Source organism: Labrus mixtus, chromosome 7 (genome assembly GCF_963584025.1).
Source record: "Labrus mixtus chromosome 7, fLabMix1.1, whole genome shotgun sequence".
Classification (NCBI taxonomy): Eukaryota; Metazoa; Chordata; class Actinopteri; order Labriformes; family Labridae; genus Labrus; species Labrus mixtus.
In genome coordinates this window covers 21,788,219-21,814,081 of record NC_083618.1, presented here as the reverse complement: position 1 = coordinate 21,814,081, position 25,863 = coordinate 21,788,219, and the positions used below count along the sequence as shown (strand labels likewise).

General features: G+C 38.8%; 2 protein-coding genes across 5 annotated transcripts in view; one reads left to right on the top strand and one right to left on the bottom strand.

The window, feature by feature from the left end:
- Positions 1 to 25,863, bottom strand: part of cenpp (centromere protein P) — an 87,486-nt gene that overhangs the window by 3,804 nt on the left and 57,819 nt on the right. The window lies entirely within an intron of this gene.
- Positions 1,454 to 25,549, top strand: ecm2 (extracellular matrix protein 2, female organ and adipocyte specific). Of its 4 annotated transcripts, none has more exons than XM_061041241.1 (12): positions 1,454 to 1,679; positions 6,087 to 6,215; positions 7,075 to 7,236; positions 12,577 to 12,765; positions 16,697 to 17,650; positions 18,660 to 18,775; positions 19,026 to 19,161; positions 19,962 to 20,119; positions 21,119 to 21,258; positions 21,594 to 21,706; positions 22,267 to 22,480; positions 23,613 to 25,549. In XM_061041241.1, exons 2-12 carry the CDS (start codon positions 6,089 to 6,091, stop codon positions 23,779 to 23,781), a joined length of 2,478 nt encoding a protein of 825 aa, XP_060897224.1. In that variant the 5' UTR covers positions 1,454 to 1,679; positions 6,087 to 6,088; the 3' UTR covers positions 23,782 to 25,549. The 4 variants fall into 4 exon arrangements, with proteins under 4 accessions (XP_060897224.1, XP_060897223.1, XP_060897226.1 ...); XM_061041240.1 differs by having other exon boundaries at positions 16,658 to 17,650; XM_061041243.1 differs by lacking the exon at positions 12,577 to 12,765.

Here is a 25,863-nt window from a genome sequence, read left to right as displayed (position 1 = left end):
GTGGATACAATTCATTCATCGGACACCATTGAAACCAGCGTATATTGAGGACGCAGACACAGTGAAGTGAAACATAACGCGCAGTGGTGTAGTGCAGGGTATACGCAGGAATACGGAGTATACACACTTATTTTTTTGTCTCCATTGGGTACTCCCACTTCTAAATCCCCTCTGATTCCCACCATTGATTGATTAACAATATTCACTTGGGCGCTGCATTTCTTTTCCTAGGATGGTGAAGCGATAACCCTCCCTACTCTGTCTCTGATTGGCTAGTATGCACTAAATTTGGAAGTGTAGTCTAACATGTCACTGTTTATAACGGAGACCGTTGATAGTCTGCTGTACTGGACACTTTAAAAAACATTTGGGGGTAAAATTAAGAGTATACAAACTTCTTTAGGAACCACTCCACCACTGACCACGCGGATTACAGTTGTTCAAACAAGGGTGAACCTTGGGTAGGCAGGCCCTCAACACTGGCGGTTACATTGTGCTAGCGTGTTAAATAATTGGCCTTTTCCATTACAACTAAAGCAATATTCCTGTTATTAGCCCTTTTGTATAACTGTTGTCTGTATGTCACTGTGTACAAGCTGCTCCACACCAATTTCCCCAAGAGGGATTAACAAAGTTGTCTAGACTGAAGGGAATATTCTCAGGTAGCTTGCAGTGTTAGCACAATCAGTAAACATCCACGCTAACCCTGCAGTGGGCGTGCACATTATTTTTCACCAGCACAGACAGGTAGACTGTTGGATTATCCTGACTTTAATTCAAATATTAAAGGAAGAATTTTAAAACTAGGATACATTTTTTGTAACATTCAAGGACAATAAATTACATTTTACATGTTTTATACTAAAAAGGAATTGTAAAGTCAATGGATCCATTAGAAGCTGGTTGCTGTCATTAGCAAATTTAAGTAAAATATATCTTCGGTTTATGGAAATACACAGATTTTTACAGCTCTTTGTCATACTTACTCTTTTTCATCATCTTATAATCAAACTGTATTGGTTATGTGCATTTAGGACTTTTCCCTGTTCTAGGTTGCGGGGCTTTCTGTGAACAGTTTTCCACATGAAGTCTTTCTAGACGACACTGGAGTGGGATGTTTGGTTTTAGGGGACCTCTGACCTCTGTCTGTCTCAAATGGAAACTTCCCCTCCTCCTCCTCACCTACCTCTGAGACTTTCCTCTTCGTCTCATCGTGGAACTTAATCATCCTTCATGTTTCAAACTCCTCTTAGTAAACCGTCTGCTGTGTTTGTGCTTTTCACTGAGCAATATGTGAATATTTCCCTTTTGTCGGCTTACTTTGACTGTCATTCAAAGATATCCTGAAGCACATTGGCTGTAACCTCGCTCAGGCAGCGAGACAGATGTCAGACCTGTCTCTCTCTCTCTCTTTCTTTTTAGTACATTCTCCCTCTCTCTCTCTGTGTGTCTGTCCAAGTAGCATTACAAATCCTGGCTTTCCTCAGAACGCTTAGCTTGCTCTGCACTGTACAAAACTGCTCCTCGCTCTCAAACACACCAGGAACTAGACACACACACATACACATAGGGTCAACAGACACACACCTCTCCTGGAGCTCCTGCAGAACCAGAAAGGAGGAGAAAAAAGAGGATTGAAGAATTTGGCCTCAAGTCCTTCAAACGCCTTCAAACTGCTGGTAAAGTAGAGTCAATGTCTGTCTGTCTGTCTGTCTGTCTGTCTGTCCGTTTTCAGCTCCTCCCCCTCTCCGTTTCTCTGTCCGCCTGTCTCTCTCTCTCTTTGTATCTGTCTGTCCGTAATTTAAGATTTTGTAAACAGTTTTTTGAAGTTTCCATTGACAATCTTCTTCACAGGAATCTTCTAAAAAACTAATAAGATTGGTTTACTGACATGGAGTACAAGCATGAACCAGACCCAACAGACCCAAAGGAACCAGATTCTTTAACTTTTCATATTCATGTGTCTGTTTTTTGTCACTTCTGATTGATTTTGACACTGTTCACAAATCTCCCCGACAGCTCACACATGATTTTCAGATGTGTTGAAGGAAATAAAAAATAAGCTCAGAGGACATTTGGGAAGTTCTTTAAGTAAATCAGAAGGAACATTATTCAGGTTTATACCCTTTTTGGTCATTTTAAAGTAATTACCAAAACAGTAATTAGTGTCCTTATTTCAGCAACTTTATCCAAAGAAAAAGAAACAAACCTGTCATTCCGGTGAAGACAAACCATTAAAACTGTTAGCAAAGACTGGTTGGATCATTTTAAGAGAGATTTCCATGAACACGCCTGCAGTTACAGCATATCACCATAGGTGTCACCAAAGAGAAGATAATCGAGATCTTCAAGACTGCTACTTAAAAACTTTAAAAACAGTTTGCTTCATAGCTGCAATGGAGCAGACTGAACTATACAAATCGACACACTCGAAATCTTATTTTGGGGAAGCACTTTAAAAACTTTTTTAAAAATACGGTATTGGCTGAACATACGCTGCCAATAGTTGTCTGCAACCATGAAGAGACTAAGAACCTGAAGTGAGTTTGTTGAGTTTTTTTCCCAACTGAACACAATCTGTAGGGTCACTTTTTTTTTTTTTTACATTGAAAATTCATTTATATTGTGAAATAGGGTTGTTAAAATAGATTTAGTTTTAGTTTTACAGCAAAAAAGATGAAGTGAACCAGAATCAAAAAGTATTGAATTTGTCAATGTGTGTGTCTTCAGACAACTCAAACACCATCAGCTAGAATATCAGTCACGGCCAGTTATTTAGTTTAATACTGAGGGAAACAAACAGACACAAAAGCAGAAAAAAACCTCCAGCCTAAACACAGCCGACTTTTATTAAAGTACAGATAAACACAGCCTTCGGGTTATTTTTATCCTCTGCTGTTGCTGCTGGAAGTCTCTCCATCTGAGCCTGCTCATCCAGAAACTGAAGTGCTGAATATTTTCCATTTCTCTCCCCTCCCTCCTGTTTTCTTTCCTCTGTCTCACACACATGGATCCCTCTCTCTCTTTTTTTGTCTCCCAGACATCAATGAGTTCTGGTTTCTTATTGGCCACTGCTGGGTTGAAGTGGGAGGATCCTACAGCTGGCTGACTGTGTTTTCAGACCTCCAGTCTGTGAAGCAGCAGACTTAAGTTCTGTTTTAATCCAAATAGAAATGTGAAGCCATTAATGTGATGAATGTTAATAGGGCTTGGGCGGATGTCATGGATAAGGAGACCCTTTAAAGCAGGGGTGTCAAAGTCCTATTGGGTCGGGGGCCAGATTTGTTCAAATGAGACCTCAAGTGGGCCGGACTAATTTTGCAGACATCACTATAACTCAACACATGGATATATAGGCTAATGTATGACTAAAAAAAAAGACAAAAAAGGTACTTGTATAGAAAACTGCATGTTAACGCAGAAAATGCAAAAGTACATTAAGAAGAGGGGTCAACTCTGTCATTGAAAACTGCATGTTGGCACATGGAAATAATGAAATGTACCACATTACAGAAGAAAAAAATCAATAATTATGTTTTGTTTGAGATTATTATATTATGTATTACTGTTCAAGGTTATAGAAACTTTGACACAGATTATTCTACCTGCCCTGGGAGAGAGAGAGAGAGAGAGAGAGTGAGAGAGAGTGAGAGAGATAGAGGGAGAAAGATACTTTAGATATGTGTGTGTCAGGCCACAGCACAGTTTGCACTCGTTAAGGTTCATTACAGATAAAACCTGCTCACATGAATAAGTTGTCACAAACAAAAAGAGTGTCTTTGATGCAAAGACCGAAGTCATCTTCAGGTATTTTAGTAGTAGGCATAAGAAAATGATAACATGTTTCCAAACATGTTGCACGTAAACTCAGTTAAACGATTTTTGATATGAGTCTGGCAGTCCGTTCTTCTCTGTGTCCGCACTATCGTGATCTAACTCTGTCACTGACTTTTTATGTGCCATGAATCTGTGCCATCTCCGTGCGTAATTCAAGGAAGCATTTAGCGTTGCTCCACGGTTAAACCAGCGGACCAGCGGCCTGTGCGTGATATCATTTTTGGATAAGAATTAAATGTTCAGTAATAGCTATATTTTGTATGATTAATGTATGATTGTGATGTATTTTCTGTTTTCTGTAGTTTACCTTTATTGTTGTTATCTTTATGATTTGTGTGTAATGTTGCAATGTCTGTTAGTCTGTTCTTACTGTGCTGTTCTTTCTCTTTTTAACTATTGTACAGCGTCTTTGAGTTTTTGAAAAGCGCTTATAAATAAAATGTATTATTATTATTTTTATGGTCTGATGAAAGCTGGTGATAAAGGCGCAACAGCAGGCTACTGCATTTAGAAGTGATGTCGCGCTGAAACTTTTAGGTGATCAACACAACACGTTCACCTCTAGGTGACCTAAAAATGAAACATCTGTAATTAAAATCAGTTATTATTCAAATCAAATCATTAATCCCTGTTGTAGACTCACGCACATTTGTGATTTGATCATGTCTGGAAAAAAAAAACAAAAAAACAAATTCTCAAACTTTAAACACTACGGTTTTGTCTGAAATAACTGCATTCATCTTTTTATTAAACTATATTAACCCTCATCAACCCTTTTTATACCAATCTTGTAATCCTGAGATTAAATGGATGCAATACTGTATTCTGCTCTAGAAAGAATCCAGGGAGTTAAATAAATTACATCGTGTAGATGTGAAATATAATGAATGCATTAACAAGGCATTAGCGTGGGACAAAATGTCGGCCACATCACGTCTACAGAAAATATTCAGTCAGCCTCTTACTTTTCAATTGCTTTTTAAGTTTAAGCCTTTTATTTGAATGTATTCTTCCTCAATTTCCACTTACAAATACTTTTTTTGAAACACAACTTATCCTGTTTTCAAGTTAAAAAGTAATTGTGGCATGTTAGAAAACAGATGTTTACCATAAGCATGCAATTTAAGTTGTTTGTGTGTCTAGTTGATTTGGATAAAAACGTCTGCTAAGTGAATTGTAGAATTGTAGAACCTACAAGCTCTGATTTGGTCTCAACCAGCTCTCAACAATTAGTAACAGAGAGTTATCTAGTCAGAAGTGAATAAAAAAAATCGACTTTATTTCTTTATATGAAAATTCAGGCTTGTTCAGGAACCATTCCAGCATATAAGACTAAAATCTGCCCACGTTGTGAATTCCCATCATGCACTGCGGCACAGCTACAGCACATTTATTACTGTTATTGAGGCTGATGCAGAAAAACTCTACCCCATTCAGTGAGGGAATCAGACAGAAAACAAACTATCAGGTGTGTGAAGGCGTGTGCTTGTTTCAGATCCCTGCTTTAATAATGACAGGACTGCTCTGTATAGACTAGTCATTACACACACACACACACACACACATAAAGGCAACCAGCCATTAAGACCCCAACAAAGGGCTATATGAGGGCTAGTAGGAAAGCTGACAGCTCCTTTTGTCTGGGAGCCTGCTGCAGGTAAAAACATTTGTCTCTATTCCAACTATGGTTTTATGGAAAAGAAAAACATCAGGGCTGTGTCTTTGGCTGCTGGTTCCTCCAAATATTCAGCATTTAAGTTCTTACATTTCAAAGAGGTTAGAGCAAGAAAACCAATAGCTTCTTTTTATGGTTTTCATGGCTATATTTTGGGTTGACTGTAAAGAGATGGCAGGGAAGGAGGAAGGAGAGCAATGGAACAACAGAGTATAGTTCACACTAGGACTCAAACCCTGGATATGGATGATGGTCAGCATCATAGATCCAAGGGCTAAGGAGGGCCAAGGATTTCTGAGCATTTTTACCCAGCCTTGGCTATTTGGAGAATTGGCTGTTATGTTTTTCTTTGTTGGTAATCTTATTAACCTGCTTGATACTTCCTGAGTAAGCACTGAAGGTAGCGGTATCTCAGAAAGTTTTATTATTTCTTTAAAAAAAAGGCATCAATAATAAGTATAGCTTTCATACAAGGGCCTGACACTATCAAAAGATCTATCAATAACCAGCCCGATGGAAAGTAAAGGTACCTTTTGGGCAATCTAGCATGAATCTAGTGCGTTGTGCTCTACAGGGATGAGGTGGTGGCTTGTGGTGGCCAGTCTGTGGCTGCTACTGGGGCTGACCATTGCTGATGCTCAGACTGGACATTGGAACCAAGACAGTGGGACCCGCATGCAGAAGAGAAAGAGGGACGGACAAGGTAAGACTTTTTCATTCTAAGGGAAAGACTGACATCTTGGTAATTCTCTTGCTAGCAGTTGTGCAGTTAGATTAGAATATAGTTACAAATTTAATTTTGTTGACTGTAGTAGATGGGTCCAGGACAGAAGAGAAAATGCTAGATTTACCCAATCAGAATGGAAAAACACCAACCAATAGTTGTAAAGATGTCTGATTGATAAACAGTATTGCGTCGTATTTGGTGGTGTAAAAGTAGAAATGTAAAAAGGAAACAGTGTCACAAAAAAAGCTAATATTGGCTATTTGTTAAAGAACAGTTACAGTGCAAAGAGCCTGCATGCAGCATCTCAAAAGTCCTGAACTAATAGTTGGTTGCCAGGTGTGAACTTTGCACTTGCATCTTTTGTTATCTTGTCATCAAATTAGTATAGTGGGGTTGTTTTTTATGTTAAAACCTCTAAATCTCTAATCAATTACATGTGGAGTCCCACATGGTAGTGTCTTGGGTCCATTTTCTTTCTTTCATACGTCAGTACTTTGAATCAGTTTTTGCTAAAATTGTCTTTTAATGCCACTTTATCAGGCAGTTTAAAAAAAGCAAAATATGTTTTAGTCAGAAAGCAAGAAAGGATTTTAATAAGATTAGAGTAGGACAGAGGACAACAAATTTTGTATTCATACTGCTGAAACAGGATTTAAACCGATATGATCATCTGGATACATCAAACACAAGTCATATCAGACAGAAATATATCTGTTAACTGATCTTCAGAATATAATTTAAATCAAGTGGCTTTACATAATGCTAGTTTCTGCCTTTCATGTGTTTCTATAAAGATGTCAATTGTTAGTAAAGGATGCAAACTAACATATTTCAGGTCGACAGCAGGCAAGAGGGGGACGCCTCAGACCTATGAAGATTAGACTGATACCTGGTCCCAGCATCCCAGTGGAGCCTAAAGAAAACCATGGAAACACTCTGTTCCTGAATTCCTACAAAAATGTACAAGAACAGCACTCAACCTACAACGTTATCCCAGGTCAGTAAGACTATAAACACAATACCCTTTATCCTGGTAAGTGAGAGCCGTGACTCAGCAAAGGTTACTGAGACGAGTAACACATCCTAGGGACGGGACAGTAACTTCCGTATGAACAATATTTTACTGTCGATACGAGGATTACAAAATGTAATTTGTCCTCATCTGCCGCACTGTAGCAGGTCACAGAACAATGCTACTGATCACTCAATATATTTGTATATCATTTTTTAATCTAAAGAGCCTATAAACTTTTTCTTGGACTATTCTTAACTTGAGCACTGGTTATCAGAATTTTTTATTTACTTACAAACCATGCATTGGCTCTTGAGCTTGTATTTCATGTTTTGACTTTTTCTGTAGTTACCTCAGCCTCTCCTAGACACTTAAAAGGGTTGGGTATGTGGCGGTTTTCTACTGACAAATGTTCGTCTACATATTGTTTTTTAGGGCTATAAAAACAGATAATCTTTACATTTCTAGTCCAAGAGTCATTGAATATCTTGCTTTTTATGACCCAGCCAAAACCCCTCAAAATCAATTCACATTTATTCCACAAGAGACATGTCTTTCCTTTTGATGTAGAAACCATCAAATATATTTAAATAATGACAAATGGTTTTAACTCCATATTGTGGATACCATTTGTGGCAGATTATTTTCTGACGGTTTAAATGATAAATCAAAAAATGTTTATGCTTCTCTACCAAAAAACACACAAGCAACCAAAATTGAAGTGGACAAAATAACATTGTATAGAGAGAATAAAAGACAACAACCACTTCAAAGTGGCAGAGAATGACCAGAGAAAGATCTTTGTGTGCAAGCAATATGACATGTTACAGGCTTTGCTTTGGCATCCACAAATAATCTGCCATGTTATGATTTAGGAGAAAAATCAAAGTAGTTTTAAAGATGTCACGAGAAATGTGACCAATTTCCCAAACAATCAAACCACTCCATCTGACTCAGTGTACATTTAAGTGTAAGCCAAACATGGAAACAGGCTTAAACTTTTAAGTGGTACATTAAAACAGTTTCCCAGTCAATAAAATGTCATTTAATCTTTAACTGAGTTGAAACATTTTTTTAAAATCAAACAGCATGTAGAAGTGAGGTCTGTGAACAGCACAGTACAGCTCTGAGGCTTCATCTTCCTCTCGTAATGAAGCTGCTTCTTCTTACAGCTCAGTTTTTTTAATGACAAATCATCAAATTCCACCATGAACAGAAGGAAAAATCATCTGTGGGAAAAGAGCTCGTTAGAAAATAAGTCCAGAAAATCCCACAAAGAGATGAGGAAAGACTCCACAGAAGAACCTCAAGGCCACGTGGAGCCCTTCAGCTTGCAACAATGAAGTCAGCATTATGTAATTAGAAAGGATGGTAATGTTGGTGGCAGTCTGTTGTTCTGTGCTTTAGACAATCATTTTTTTTCATGTAGCTGAAACTACTTGGTTCTCTTTTTTTAATTCTTGTTTGGAATATAAGAGCATGACTCTTTGTTCAGACCAGCCGGGGGAAAAATGTAATGTTACAACAAGCAAACAGATCAGTTGCAGTTTATCTAAACAGAAAGTTACAGTTGTTGGACTAACATGACTGTTGGTTAAGATTTTTTTTGTTCTGTGATGTACACGTGGCTCCCCTTGCAGATTTCATTTTGACCTCTTTGAATCAGCTGTTGTCACATACCCCCCATTTTCGCTTATAATTTTACAATTGTAAGAATATCATAAATGCATGTCAATTATACGCTGACTTAAGGTCAAAAAGCATTTATTTTACACCCCTGTATCAATGACCATCTCATTTAAGAAGACCATCATGGCTCTCTACTTCATAACTGGATTTTCGAAACTGCACCATCAAAAAAATCTACTCATCTTTGTAAATCATGCAGGGTACTATAATGTAAAAAAATACAGCTTAGCTTGAGAACAATAGTTCAAAAAAATTAACTAAACTCAATGTCAGCCTCCAGCATTTTCCAGATTTAATTCCAATATGTCAGTCTTCTGAAACTCTTCTCTACACTGTGCCCCCAACAATGTGGTCTCCCACCAAATTAACATTAATGGAAATACCTATTTTTAATAATCAAACAGCCTTGGCTGCATTTAACTTTAGTACCTCAGCTTTCCCTTTAAAATCATTGCTGTTTTCCCAAATCTACATTTAGGTATTTATCAGATACAAACAAGATAAAAACAAATAAAAGCCTGACATGAACATTGATGTTACAGATTTATAATATCACCTATCGACGTGATTTTTTTAACCACTTTTACTGATGTCAATATTTCTTGTTATGTCGATGTGTGTTTATCAACTGAAGAATGTCAACATTACTTCTTAACACCTTGCCTCGACATAGCAGGGTTTTTCCTACAATCATAAGACTTTCTCTGCATATAAGCTTAATGTACCAAAAAAGTTTGCTGTCACACTTCCAAATGCACACAACAGTATTGGGCAGGTAAAGAGAAGATAATGTGTTATTTGAGGCTTAAATATTTTTTCTTCAGACAAATGCTGAGATCCAGTAAGAAAGAATAAGTCAGAAAAGACATTTTTCAGCTAAAGCTCCCGGTTGAGAATGTGTTAGGTTAAAACCGAATGAGATCATAACTTGAACAAGTCACTATATCTTCTTTCTGCCCAAACAATGGGAACTAAATCGGCTTGACCTCAAAGCTCTTGGAAAATATAATCATCCCAACCAGACTGTAAAGTGGACACAAACAACACAGTTTGAGATTTGGAGGGGTCGTACCAACAATGGCTTTATGCGGATGTCTTTGTCCAACATTTCAAATACAGTATGAACAGTATGAGACCCTACAACATACTGAATGGTAACTTGACTGTACTTGTGTAGCTTCTCTAGTCTTCTGATCACTCAAAGTGCTTCAAACTATGAGGGCAGGGGATGCTAAAGTGCCCATCAGTATTAAATAATCCCATCCACATTTATTTATAAAGGATATTAAGAAGTAATTTAAGTACTAGAATCAAATGTCTTTAAAGTGGAATTAGTGTTGTTAATAAAATCATATCTAGGACAATATATCATTCATGAAAAGTAGTGAGCCTGAAAGGCCTTAAATGTGGCCTTAAGGGGCTCACAGATGGAATAATCTATTTTTTTCTAACATATATTTGCAGCTTTTTATGCCTTTATTCTAGAAACAAGACAGTGGATAGAGACAGAAATCAGGGAAAGATAGTGGGGAGTGATATGCAGGATAGAAGTCACAGGTCAGAATTGAACCTGGGCCACCCGCTTCGAGGGCTAAGCCTCTGTACATGGGGGGTGGGAACTAACCACTAGGACACAGGCCCCCTAAGACACTCTTTTGAATGTCCTACTTATAGTCCAAAAAACAAATATTTTCTGTTTTCAATGTGACAAAACAGATAGGATTAATAAATCCTCACATTAGTGAAGCTAACTATTTTTGTTCTTCTTAAAAAACCATGAACTCATCTTCAAAATTGTTGTCAATTTATTGCTTGTTGATCAATTAATTAATTAGTAGTTTCACCACTATTAAAAAACACATTTAAGTCTGAGCTGAAAACTACAATACGATGGGGCTATAGCCGAGTCTGATGGCGACTGTATTATTCAAATAAAAACCCGCAATTTACAAGACAATAAAGATATTGTTTGACAGTAAGACAATAGTTTAAAGAGAAAACAAAAGCTCTAAAGTATGAGTGCCCCTGCATAGATGACAGGGTGACAGTCTTTCTCCTCACAGTAAAAAGAAAAGACGGAGGAGAGACCATATTTAAGAGGAATAACCTGAGCCTCTTAACTACCTGTGATTCTATGGGCATAACAAAGAGCATACCATTAGAAAGGATAGATGACAGACAGGAAAGACCTCAAATAGACACAAAGAGCCTCTTCCTGCTATATCATAGTGGTTTACAGTGTTTTCTTCTGACTCACTGCCAGTCACAGCCTCGTCCTGTCCCATTTCTAATTTTTCAAGGTGGAGTAAATGTCAAGGGAGGAGTGGAACACTACAAATCACTGTTTTGTGTGTTTCTGATAGTAAAGTACAGGCTTTGAAGCTAACAACATACACAGCAATTACTGCACAAGGACTGTTGCTGCAGCTGGGGAGAATAGCAAAGCATGTCAGCGCCTTAGTCTAAAGGTGTGACCCTCAGGATGCTGGTTGGAATTTGCCTTGTAGTAGACCTCTGAATCACTGCCCCTTCATCCGGTTTGTTTTGTCAGCTGATGTGCTCATTGACAGCTGTTTCCTCAGTTGGAAAACCAACAAAGTCAATCAAATAATAAAGTAAGGGCTTCCTTCTCCATCAAAATAGCCACTCCAAAAAACAGTATATGAAGGTGACTTGTCTCAGTTGTGCAGGTTGCTGATGTTAAGCAAACTTCCTCGGGTTGAGTCGATGCCTTAGAGTTTGTAGAAATTTGACAGAAGGATAACTAAGAGCGCACTCACACTAGGCACTATGTACTGTGCCCAAGCACGTTTGACCTCCAAAGTCCATTTCATTTACCACAGTACACTTCCTTGGCCCTGGTATGGTTGGAAGAGGTGGTCTTCAGCATGGTTTGGGTGATCACACACAAGCACAAGCATGGGAACGCAACATGGACATGATGTATAATTGGTCCCTCTGTCTCCGGCAGCACTATACATGTATGGTGATGATGTATGTACAAGAGGTAACCGTGTTCAGGCCTGGTTGGGCCTGAACAACAAAACAAAATCCAAATCTTTGATTGGCTATTTGCCTCATCAGAGGCGGGACTTAAGTTAAAATTATAGTAATTTTAGATCACTCAACTTTTTCATTTAGTTATGAAAGCATCTTGTTCAGGCCTGGTTGGGCCTGAACAAGATGCATGTATGGGTTTCTTAATCTTAAAACTAACATCGCAGTCTGAAGCACCTTGGGAGAAAAATTGTTTGCACAAAATACCTCACACCATGATGTTTATGTCCAACTTTCATGTAAAAGAAGCAACTTGTTTGGTGGGCAATTGGTGTTTGCTAACAAGCTGTATCACATGACTTATTGCAGTCCTTGTTTGTTTGTTAACATATTCTCAAATTATTAAAGTCACAAGGCAAAAAAATTGCCGTCTCATCACGTATTCTTATGGTAAAATGTCAAATTCTTGCTGACCTGAAGCTTAACTTTGACCAATAGACTCAAATAGAAGACACATCAATTGAAACATTTAACACAAATGACTCTAATTAGTAACTCTTGTCATGTAAGATCTGTTAATAAAGAAATTGAACAACAGTAAACTACTGATCTGAATTTAACGTGTATGTGTTGTTTCAGGTAAGCAGGGCCACTGTGTGTACCAGGGTCTCACCATGTTCAACCAAGCCGTCTGGTCTCCTCAGCCCTGTGTGACTTGTCAGTGTACCAGAGGACAAGTGGTTTGTGACAAGATCACCTGTCCCAAAACACACTGCCATTTCCCCTTCACTCCTGCTGGGGAGTGCTGTCCCGTCTGCATGGAGCCAGGTAGAAACACAACATGTGGCAAAGCCATGATGTAACATCCAGAGGCAATATAGAGGAGCAATGATTCTGACTTTCGAGCCAAAATTTTACACTTCAAACCATAAAAGCTTTTGATTTACACAACTTATATTTAAGAACAATTTAAACATCATTAATTCTGAAAACACCAATTACTGTGATAAAGGATATGGAAGCAGTTCCATTTTTCTTTTTTGGACTTTTAAGCTTTAACTGTAGAGACAGGATAGTGTCTGAAATCAGGGAGCGAGAGTGGGGAACGACAAGCAGCAAACGAGCCACAGGTCGGATTCAAACCTGGGCTGCCCACTTTTAGGACTTCAGCCTATATACATGGGGGGCGCGAACAAACCAGTAGGCCACTGGCGTCCCATGGAAGCAGGTCTATACTTTCCAACAGAATAGGCAGGATGTGGTGACAGACTGGGTTTTACTTTGGCCTTACCAAAACGTTTTGGGGGTAAAAATAATGGACTAATTTAAGTAATTACACAACCCATTGTACCGCATTTTTTATTGGTACAACATTAATTTTTACAATTCATCGTACAATTATATCATTATGCGTGTGTTCACATGAAGTTTCTTCCAGTATACTTTAAACTCATTAAAACAAAGAATGATATGAAAAAGCTTCACTAGTTTCCTGGGGTAAACCGAACAAATTATCCCCTGAGGCCTCTGTATGTTGCTTCCTGTCTTAATCACGGCTTTAAAATGTGCTCAGAACATTTTGGGTCAGATCAACCGACATGTTGTGAAAATGTTCATGTGTCTTTGTGTTGGGAGATATCATAGGTTGTTTTCAACATGTTCATGATTGGTTTAAACTTACTTTAAAGTCAATCATACCAAAATACAGACTAAACAGATTATGGGCCAGATTTACTAAAGGTCTGCGTGTCTTAAAACGTGTGCAAACTTGACACCACCCGCAAAAAAAGTGCTATCTGATCTACTAATGGCGCGCAGTGAAGATTGCGTCTTTTATGTGAGCAAAACAACACCCATTGTCCATTTAGTACGTTTGCCTCAATGAATATGCAATATGGGGCATTTCTGCCCTAGCGTGCAAAATACTGGTAGGAGAAAATGCAAAGAAGTTAAGTTAGTACACGCATTGCAATTTACCAAGCCTGGCAAAAACTGCGGTGATTATGAAGGTGTCTGAATTTAACACCTTTGAAAAGAACGTGCTAACCCAGGAGCACAGTGTTACGCACAAAAGGCTGATGTTATTTTCGTGAGGAGGAGACATAGGCACAATCAAAGAAGGCAGAAAGATCGCGATTTCCCCCACACAAGGTAATATGTTTGGAATGAAAGCATGAAACACCATGATTAAACTAATATAGGCTATATTGTTGCCTATTTATAGCCAAACAAAACTGAACATTCACAGCCTCTGCATTCTAAAGAATTACAGCATTGACATTTATGTCGTTCTATTTCCCCGTTCTATTGCCAGCATTTAATTTTAAACTGGGGATTTCCTCTTTCTCGGGTCGTGCGTCTCTCCCCCAGCTCGTCCCCTCCGGTGCGCTCCTCTCCTTAATGCACTTGTCTCCTCCCTCTAAAGCCCGCTACTGCTACGCTGTAGGACGCTTGAATTGGGGGCTCTCACCACTGCTTGTACCCCCGTCTTCGATACTTCTTGCCAGGGCATTTAAATCCCATCAGACACAGCGCTGGCCAGCTATCTGGTGTGCAACAATGGCCCGAGTGTCACGCCTGTGCGCCCGTGCCACAGAGGACACAGCTCGCACCTCCTGCGCAATGTATGACAATTCATTCAAAAGGTGGAGGGAAGAAAAGAGAGGCCCTGTTTAATGCCAAGGTTTTCTTATAAGCCAATTTTTTTTTTGGTAATACTCAGATTTATCTGCTATAACTCGAAAATATTTTGCGTTTTTTTGCCTCTCCCACTTATACCTATTTTGCGCTTGCAGTCATCCTGCTTTCCGTCCAAACTATCTGTGACGTAAACCAGTAGAACATGCAAAAACCTAACTTAAATAGTACCGCCTCCACAAGGTTTGCACCTGGTGTCATTCACACAAATTTTCTTAGTAGATCACCCGCAAAACGCCCACCAACCGAACGTGCAATTTATTGGAACGAACACGCAATTTAGTACTTTAATTGGGAACTTAGTAAATCTGGCCCTATATGTTTTGCTGACATGAGGGAAAGAGGCGGCAGGTTGGACTTGAACCCTGTCCACCCGCCTGGAGGACTACAGTTTCCATACATGGGGCGCGACAAACTATTGAGTTTCAAAACAAATTTCTTGTGGGGATGTCACTACAGATATTGCTTTGCTCTATAACCTGCAAGAATTACAAAACAAATGGTCGGATATTTAGTATCCCAAAAAGGAAACCCCCTGTGAGTCTGGAGTCTACAATAGTTATAAGCCTCTTCTGGCTTCTAAGTTCTGGTCAGACTCTCGGACTTTAAGTAGAAAGTAGAAAATAACAGTTTGAGTTAACTTAACATCATCTGCACAACATTGTGTAGTAGCGGAGCAATGAGAATATTTGTCCAGGCTCTGTGACTCATGCTTTGCTGATCATTTCCATCTGAGTCTAATGTTACAGTTTGGGACTTGGTGACAGCTAATAGAAGTGGCAGATTGATGTGTTTGGATGGAAAAATGCATTATCCTTCCATATAAAAACTTCAAAATAGGTGTGAAAAGTTTCCCTTGATGATCCTGTGGTGTAAACGCTAACTTTTTGTAGTTGCATTTATTAACACCGCCACTGGCAACTGCTTCTCCCTAGAGTCCCATTTATCATGTTAGTTTATTTTGGCTAAAGCTAATATACCTCATATACATTTTAAGGTGAGGCAAATTGAGAGGGTTACATGTACACTTACCCCCCAATGTTCTGGTTTTAAACGGGATGTGTTATGTCTATTGTGAAAGTGTGAATGTATAACCATTCATTGCATTCAGCGAACTACAGTAACATCTGTACTTACAGGGGATATACGTTTTTAAATTCTCGACTGTAGGTGCATAATTTGTTGAAAACATGAAGTTGGATGGGGGGGGGGGGGGGGGGGGGGGGCACTGTAGTGTTTGAATTGCTCACATTCATATATTGCACAGTAAATATGTATAACATCTAGTATAAGAATAGAAAACAACACATACTGTTACAAAAGGGAGCCAAGGTTGGTCTAATTTATTTAAAATGTAATACGATTGTTTGAATGCACTATGCTACTGTTTGGTGTTAGAATAACTTCAGTTTGAAAAGGTAAAAAAAATCGTTCAGCCAACACCGTTTCAACAGAAACATTGTGAGGAAGAATCATGTTTAAATTTACTGAATGTAAAAAAAAAAAAGGGGGTAGAAAATGTATGCTTGTAAATATTTTACATCACAAAATTATGTTAATCACACTTAGATTCAGTAGCAGATGGTACCAATGCCGGGGAACATGAAACAACCAATTTAAATTCCTATTGAAGAACGCTTCAATAGTATCTGTCCCAGACTGGTCTACAGCAGCAGAGCTCTGTAGCTACAACAAGCTGGTCTTGTAATTGTCGGTCTGAGAAATATGGGTGTATGTCTTTCTACAACACTAACACAAAGTCGTCTCTGTCCATCTCCTGTCTGTCTGTCGACTATCATCCTGATCCTTTGTCCTCAAAAACTTCCGTCTCTATCCTGTATCCTTCATTTCTAGCTTGCTTTATTATTCCACTTGTTCCATCTCCTTTTGTGCTCCCTCTCCTGTCTTTGCTTCACTCCTTTTCTATCCTTTTTTTCTCTTGATTCTGTCACCTTTTTTCTTTACTGTCCACCACCGCCTTCCTTCTGATTGGCTGCCCCGCACCACCCTACACCCAACCCAGAACCTGACCTCAGCCTTGACATTTCTGGTGACTCCCCAGTTCCCAACGACACAGATGAGGACGTGACCCAGGCGGAGATCCAGCGAATTCTATGGCGTGAGGAAGAGGAGCACAGAGAGGAAGAGGAGCGCTTGAGAAAGAAGGATGAGGCTAGGAAAAAGAAGAGGAAGCAGAGGAAGGAGCAGGAGGAGATACAGAGAAAGATAGTGGAGGAGAGGAGAAAGGAAGAAGAGGAGGCTCTGAAGCTGCAGTTAAAGAAAGAGGAGGAAGAGTGGAGGAAGCAGGAGGAGAGAAGGAGAGAGGAAGAGGAGAGGAGGATAGAAGAGGAGGAAGACAGAAGGAAGAGGGAGAAAGCAGAGAGGGAAGCAAGGGAGAAAGAAAGGGAATTGGAAGAGGAAAGGAGGAAGCAGGAGGAGATACTGAGGGAGGAACTACTTGCACTGATGGAGGCGGAAGAGAAGCATCGGGAGGAAGAAGATGAGCAGAAGGGGTGGGGGAAGCAGGAGGAGGAAAGGTGGAGATGGGAGGAAGACACCGAGAGAGAAGCAAGAGAGAATCAAAGGGAGCTAGAAGAAGAAAGGAGAAAGCAGGAGGAGAGATTAAGGGAGAAACTACTGGAACTGGTGGAGGAGGAAGAGGAGAAGTACCAGGAGATACTGGAGGAGGAGGAAGAGGTCTGGCTGAGGGGAGATGTGTTTCAGATGCCCCCAAAAGAACCCGAAGAACCTGAGCGCCTCCCTACTCCGATCGCAAAACCTCCTACTTCAACAGATGAGCTGGAGGAGCTGCAGGAGCTGGAGGAGATTGAAACAGATGTGGAGGAGGCAGTGGAGGTAGAGGAGGAAGATGAGGAGAGGGAGGTTTTGGTGGTGGACAGAGGAAGCCTCCCTCCAGGCTGTGATTTCTCTGATGTCACTGTGACATGTGATAATGCCAAACTCCTCTACTTCCCTCCTCTGGCCATACCCGAGCTCAAATCTCTCAGTCTGGAAGGTAAGTCAACACCACAACAGTCAGAGCAGAAGGCAGTGCCAGTCAAAGACTCATTGAAGCCATTTTGAAAAATAAAACACTGTAACACAAACATCCCTCGTGCAAAGTTTAGCGTTTTTATTCAACCTGAAATAATAAAAAAAACCATTTGGTTTTCATAATAATGATTTTCTAACTGCAGTAAAAGATTAATCCATTCAACAAATCAATTTGTATTTATATAGCACCAAATCCCAACAAAAAACGCTTTACAAAATGAACAGGACAACACCGTTATCTTTGTTTAGTTAATAGTCGTTATAAGAGAGACCCAACAATATTTTTTGGAAACAGTGGCAAGGGAGAACTTACTTGTTGGGGACTAGCAGCACATTTATCCACATTTGAGGTTCCAGTGAGTTCTTCCAGCTGCAGAGTGGTGCAACATGGAGTGCAGATAAATTGCACTTTGATAATGGAGGAACGTGTTTCCCAGTGCAACTGTGGGACTCACAATGTGTTTTTAATCGTTTTTGGACAAGAACTGAGGAAATACATATAATCAGGCTTTGGCTATACACGCAATATTTGTTAGATCGATTATTATTGGTTAGGGTTAGCATCAGGGTTGCAAAACTTTTATCTGTCAACATTATGTTTAGACTTCCCTACACCTTGCAAATAATAACAAATATATTATTCTCAGTCCACAGTTACTCTCGCCTCAGTGCAGAACTGATTTGACAGTATGACAGTTTGCTCATTTTTCTAAAATGGAAAAAAAGGATGGGTTTTTATGTTGTTGTTCGACAAATGCCTTTGGAGGGACTATAGCTCATACTTGTTCATACTTCAGAGAAGGTACTCTCCTCACACTAGAGGACCCTTAAGGGAATTAATATAGAGAACAAATGACACAAATAAATAAAAACAAATTGAGAAAAAATCCGTCCAGAAACACACTGATACCACATAGCCTGCCACATTTTCAGTTTTTTTCTTCACTGACTGAAAGTTTTCCGACTTGCAGGCAACAGCATCAGCAGTATTCCAGCAGGAGCCTTCAACGGCATCCCCAACCTGGAATGGATCAACCTGAAGAAGAACAAGCTCACCTCTGCTGGCATTGATGCTAAAGCCTTTAAAGTAAGACAAACTGACACATTAAACTTGTATGGCATTGGAAGACTGAAGAAAATATTGTGATGTGTGTCGTGTGTCTCAAAGACATACAAGAACAGTTATAAGTATGTTTTTAAACACAGCTTTTTAATGTGTCCTGATAATAGATGATTCTGGTTCAGAAAAAAACGTAAAAGTGTTATTTGTGTAATTCACATTTGTTGTATGAAAAGTCATTGACAGATATTAGTACCAGTGTGTTTGTTTGTTCTAGGGTTTGAAGAATTTAAGGCGTCTCTACTTGGATGGGAACCATCTAGAAGCTGTGCCAATTGACCTTCCTTCCACCTTGCAGGAGCTGAAGATTAATGAGAACAGACTGAAAATCATCAATGATCATAGCTTCAGAGGTACCGCCACAGTATCTTTTAATGCACCAACATACTTTATTTTTCTGGAAAATCCAAAATAATTCTGAGTAGTTTTTGTGTCTCCAGGTGGAGCTCTGTGGCTGAGTTTAGTTCATACACCAGAATGGAGAGCCAATACCAAGACAACACTATGACATTCCATTCTATATTTTGTCCTGCTGGGGTAGCCTACTGTTAATAACCTTAAATTGACTAAAGGATGAAAAGGCAATTGGCATTTAATCTGGTATAGTCAACATATTGTAACCTAGATCTATGACTTCTCATACATATATCAGTTTAGATATTGATATCAGGTTGAAGGTTTTGCTGTCTTTTTATAAAGCTGCTATAATTAAGTTCCAGGATCAAGCGCAATTTTGATCTTGTTTGATGGTGACCTTCCATGCAAAATCATTGAAATTAAAGGTGCTCCTATATGTAGGAGACCTGTGATAGATGGTTCCCAAACCCTCCATGGATGCACTTCTTAGTTTATCAGAATTTCTTGCCCTTCTTATGCTATGGGGAACTTTTAGGTGAAGTAAACTTACACTACATGTCGTCTCTCCCCCAACCTTGTGAACTCCAGCTCAAACATCTTATCATGTGTAAAGGGTTTGAAGTAATTATGCCCTATAATGTTGTTCAACCATCTTGGAATACCTCATTTAATGAATGTAATGAGAATCTCCTGTTGTGTTCTGCAGAAAAACTGGAAATATTTATTGTTTTGTACCGATACAGATCAAGTTTCCCGTAGAAACACAGGCATGTTTATCTGTTCCTTTTCTGAGCAGGTCTGAGCACTTTGGTGATTCTGGAGTTAGAAGGAAATCTGCTGAGTGAGGGGAATGTAGCCCCTCTGGCTTTTGCTCCCCTCATCCAGCTGTCATACCTCAGAATGGGCAGAAACCACTTCCGGACCATACCACAGGGCCTTCCCATGTCATTACTGGTATGAAGTAACATCTATTTACATTACTACTTCATCTCTTTACCTTAATCTTTTCCTTCCCAGCACAGGGCTACCTTAAAGTGCATGACTTTGATCTCAACAATATCCTAATAAATAAGTAAATAAATGAACAACAGCAACAACATACAACTCACCCTGTTTAATGTGATTGTGCCCTCAGTAAATAGTCTTTATACCTCAGTCAAGATTGGTGGTTCAAAGGATCTAAAGGTGTAGGGCACTTGTGGCCATTGTCTGTATCAAATCTAACAGTCATTAAGCCACACTATCAAAGGCCTTCAGAGCAGCTGGCTGCAGTCAGTTAATCAGTAACTTGGGATTGCTGATGCAGCAGTATTTTCATCCTGGCTCCAATGTTTAAGACTCCCTGGTAGAGTAAACTCTGCTTATACCTGTGGGAAACTGGTCCACCGACCTGTAATTATGGCATCTGGTTAACCACAAACAGTGCACCAACCACATGCTGCTGCTGAAAAATCCACCTTAAAACCAACCTTGTGTTTTGATCCTGGAACTTTTCTACAACTACAACTCTTGGCAAGTCCAAAGCCCATACCTTTTCTTAAAATGAGTCCCCAAGATTATAATGTACTGTCAACATGTATTCTTACATATACATATACTCAGGGAATCCACAATTTCTGATTTCACACTTTCAGCTTTGTAAGGCCAAGTGGAAGATTATGCTTGTTATAAACAAGATTTTTGTTTTGGGTTGGATTTTGCACTTATAACCACAAATAGTCTGAACTAACCACAGGCCTGTCTGCCAAGATCTCTGAACCAAAAGCACTCAGCTAACATAACTGTTTAATTACATACAAACCCAATCTTTTTTCAATAAAAACAAAAAATGCACTATTTATGGGAATCCCACCGTGACTTAGACAATAACCTGCCAACAAGTTTCCACCAATTAAACATTCTTCTTTCTGACCTTCATGATGTATTTTATTTTGCATTCTTTTTGTTATTCAGGAGCTGTACTTGGAAAATAATTTGATTGAGGAAATCTCAGAGACAGTTTTCAACCAGACTCACAGTCTGAATGTGATATCTCTCAGACACAACAGGCTGGATGAGAGCAGGATCGCCCCAATGGCCTGGATTAATCACAGGTCAGAAGGAAAACTTATAGTATCAAATATGATCCTCAAGACTCACAAGAAATTAATAGAAATGTATTTCCATCAACATTTTGGCTGTCAACAATATACATTTTATTCCTTTACCAATCTTTCATGTGCCTTTTCAAGCTGACCATTATAATAAGTTTAATTAGCACCTATATAACTATATAACAAAATAACATTTTCTTGGATTGTATTGACAGAATTGTAGTGCACTGTAACTAATTTTTCTGAACTTTGTCTGAACTGTGCTGTCATCAAGGTCAATCAATCTCTTACAGTATCTTCATTTCCACTTTCTTAATGCTTCTACTTCTCTTCAGAAATCTGGAGTCCATCGACCTTTCGCATAATGACCTCTACCTGGTTCCTTCCTACCTTCCGATGTCTCTGGTTCACTTAGTGCTTGTGGGAAACAAAATAGAAAGGGTACCTGGTAAGTGGAAAGTATGGATGGAGTGCTGGGCTGACAAATATGACATCTCTTAGATAGGAGGAACATGATACCAGAAGGACTTGCTAAAAAAACTTAAAGCGGCCCTGAACATTTTTAATGGTCTACTACAGTTTTCAAGGAACATTAATGGACTGTAAATTGATTATTTAGTGCAGTGGTTCTCAACTTGTATCGCCTCAGGACCCACCAGCTCCTCTTTGAGAAATCCAGACCACAGTGTACCTTAGTTGTCTATTGGCCTTGGTTTCTGATACACAGAAAATCAATACCAATATCAGCTCTGCCATCTCTGTCAGTCCAAGAAGTTCTTACTTCAATCACATATGAAACAGACTATTGACATATTGATGAATGACAATGACTATGTCTCTTACCTGCTCTTTTGCAAAGCACCACAAGATAACACTTGCTATGAATTCGCGCTATACAAATAATGATTGATTGATTTATTGATGAATATTCACCAGTGCTAATAATCTGTACAAATGTAGGGACATGAACTTCAAAAGTTACAATGTTTGTGGCCAATGCCTCCACAGGTTATGTCTTCGCTCATATGGACCCTGGCATAGAGTACCTCTACCTCTCTTATAATAAATTGGATGGGGAGGGAATCGAACCAGAGTCATTCTTCGGCTCATACAACTCAATGGTGGAACTGTGTCTGGATCACAATCAGCTGGTCAGCGTGCCGTCTGGCATCAACGAGATGACCAATTTACACTTTCTAAGACTCAACAACAACAATATAAGGTATGGTTTCAACATCCACATGATTCCATATTTAAAGGATCAAGGTTTTTTCCTGTGATGTTAAAATGATAACTTATAAAATTTTAAAGTGTATTAAGTTTGGTAAAGAATAAACAATCACTTCTTACTGATGTGGAAATTACATGGATTGGATTATACAGTTATTAACCAGAACAAAAAATGCATAATTTAAACTTAACTCAATAAGTTTAATACTGATACAAGTTTGAATAGGTTTGAGTGTTTAGAAAGGAGTTCATATATCTTAGGGTTAAAAAAAGTCATACTGTGTCCAGTGAGAGAATCCCCAAATTTTGGCAGCAACAACAAATAAAGCAAAAACAGATAATTTAAGACAGAGAGTAAGGAAAGAATAAAAGCACATTTTAATTGAATCCTTTAAGACCAACAACAAAGGGTCCCACAACAGACAAGAGACCGACCAGACTACTGACTCATTCATCAGCACACTAGACAAAAACAACTGAAAGTTAACTGGACGGGGAGTTGTCTTGACGACAAGGAACAAAACAAGTTGCTTCATATTTCCACCTGAGAGTCACCCTGAATCACCTCATTACTCACTCACAGGTCCATGTACTGTACAGCACACACAGTCCAGGTATTTGCACAAGTTTATATAACAGGGACTTTGCAGCATGTTCTTTCATGGCCAAGACGGCTGACCCTTCATTTGGGAAATTATTACAAACACTGGGGCAAATCCTGCAGAGTACTAGACATATAAGGTGGATTAAAACAACAACAATCAAATCTAGTAAATAAATTAGTGAATGAAGTAAGTTTACATGCAAATTTGATTTTCAAAATAATTAATGGATGTCTAAAGTATTTTGTCATGCAAAAAAAGCCAAAGATTACATTCTATTAGTTTTTCAATTGTTAAAATTTGAAGCTGTTAGTCTTGTGTAACAGTACAGTGAATATAATAATAAACGTTTTAATCAGCCAGAGGTTCATAATGCATAGACTTACACGGGTGTTTACGATGGAGATGGACCTTTTTTCTGGACATGTTGACTGAGCAAATGATCGATTGATTATTAGAGTAAATAACTTGTGTATATACATTCAAGTTTATCTAACTACTTCCTTTTGTTGTTACTTCCAGGAGTATCCCTGAAGAAGGCATCTGTGACCCGAATCTCAGTGGAGATTCGACTCTGGTTGCCGTGAGGCTAGAGAACAACTACATTGACCCCAAGAAGATCTCTCCATCAGCCTTTTCCTGTGTACGCTCCTCCTCCAGTGTGGTCTTAAAACCCCAGAAAACAAAGTGACCTGAGTTCACATAAATCAAAAATTGCTTAAAGACACTTGTTGAAACCGTCAGAAACACAGAGGATGAGATTGGTTTTTAATATGACAACCAAAGACAAAATGTAAGATAAGTCCTCCCGTTTCTCACTCTCATTCTGTATGTTACTGACATCACACCCAAATAAAAGCTTAGAAAAATGCTGTTCAGAAATACAGGTTGAACATGGGAAAAAGGAAAAATTTAACTGTCAAAAGTTACGTCTGATGTAATTTACCATGTGGGAATCTTCTGCCTTGTCATATCTTTGGACTGAACTATTAGGGCTTGAAATTTGTTTTGCAGTGTTGTTCCGCCCACCTTGAACTTGTATCAAGGAAACAGAACACCTTCAGACATCAAAAGCAAACTCATTGCTGCTTTAGTGAAACATTAAACTCTCTAAAATGGAAAGATTTCATGCACCATACACAGTAAAATCAAAATACTAATAAGGGAATGGAAAGATTTCTGTCAAGTTGGACCACAAGCCCAACACATTATATTTAACAACCTCACCACCTTCATGTTCCATTTCTCAGCTCTGTCTCCTCCAATTCCTTCTTTCATAAATAGTGTGAGAGGTTAAATCCCATGTGTTACGCCATCCTCAGAACTATTTTAGCTAAAGATGAAGAAGGTTAAAGAACTAAGATGAGGTGAGCGCTGTTGGAGAGCTACTCTCCAACCTTTGACAGATTAAGAGATAGAAGATGGAATCGCTTAAGCCCAGTTCCTCAATGGCTAACATGTTAGATGGGGATTCCGGTTGAGAAGGTTTATTTTCTTAAGAGTTTCATGTTGATGAGTAAATCAGTATGTGGACTATTTTGTCTGAGGGAATCAATACCTTAGAGCAGTGGTTCTCAACTGGTTGAGCCTCAGGACCCACCAACTACTACTCCATGAAAATCGCGACCCAAATTTCTGATATTTTTCAACCAATCATATTTAATTTAATATAAGAATTGTGCAGTCTGGACCTCAGACGGTACAAAGCCAAAGCGTGATAGAACAAAGAAACTGAAGGAAACAAACTTGTTAAAAAAGCGCTTCAACGCCTTTTAACAGTATTTCTCTTCCAGGCACACCTTCTCGACCCACTGAAAACAGCTCCGAGCCCCACTTTTGGGTCCCGACCCACCAGTTGAAAACCACTGCCTCAGACTTCCCTTTAAAAAAATAAAAATAAAAAAAGCCTTTGACCTTCAGGCATGAAGAACTCCCCCCAAGCAACACAATGAGATATGAGTAATGACTTGCTCCATAGCTATTTTCCAACTTTAAATTTCCATTTAACAGTTTTATTTTAAAGATGTCCTTCCTGTTTCACCAAACAAAACACACTTAAGTATACTCAAGGTCGACAAATATGCCTCATCTATCAACCTCTGTTTCCACTCACATCAGCTCTAAGTGTGATTAAAAGAAGACGTCTGCAGCTTGGGAGTGTGAATGCTTTGTGTTGGGAGTGTTTTTTTTTATAGAGTTGTGAGTTTTCATAAAAACTGACCTGTGCAGAAAACATGTTTTCTATTCCAACATGTCTATTCAAATACAATTGCCATTTACTTTGCTCTTGGCTGGCCAATATGCATAAATTATACCACAATGTTTTTTATTGTCTTGCTTAACACTTTGTTACGATGCACAATTCAAATAAAATTTACCATATTCCAATTTTTGCCTTGTAATGTAGTCCAGAAACAGCCACTACTTTATATGAAATAAAGCACTTCATAATTATCTAATCACATTTTCATTTCATTACTACTACGAAATGTATGAAATGTACAAGCCTGGTAACCTGGGAACTGCCACCAATGAGCAAAACACCAGAACGATTTTAATTTATAAGAATAATGTAAGTAGTCATTTTTTAAACGGAGTACTGTATAAAACCTGGATGTTTTCTAGGAACAGATTCATGTTGATACTGAATGCAAATACTCAACCTGTGAGGTGTACATAATTCCTTACATATCCAAAAATAATAAAGATTCTATTACACTGGACCCCCTAAACTTCTTCACTGTCAGAAAAACATTGAGAAGAATATTAACTC

What these genes read in the sequence shown, in the direction of transcription:
- ecm2 (XM_061041240.1), top strand. Translation starts at nt 6,089, where the DNA reads ATGAGGTGGTGGCTTGTGGTGGCCAGTCTGTGGCTGCTACTGGGGCTG. An exon ending in GCCTTCCCATGTCATTACTG is followed by an intron (nt 20,120 to 21,118) that starts GTATGAAGTAAC and finishes TTTGTTATTCAG; the next exon opens with GAGCTGTACTTGGAAAATAA. An exon ending in ATGGCCTGGATTAATCACAG is followed by an intron (nt 21,259 to 21,593) that starts GTCAGAAGGAAA and finishes ACTTCTCTTCAG; the next exon opens with AAATCTGGAGTCCATCGACC.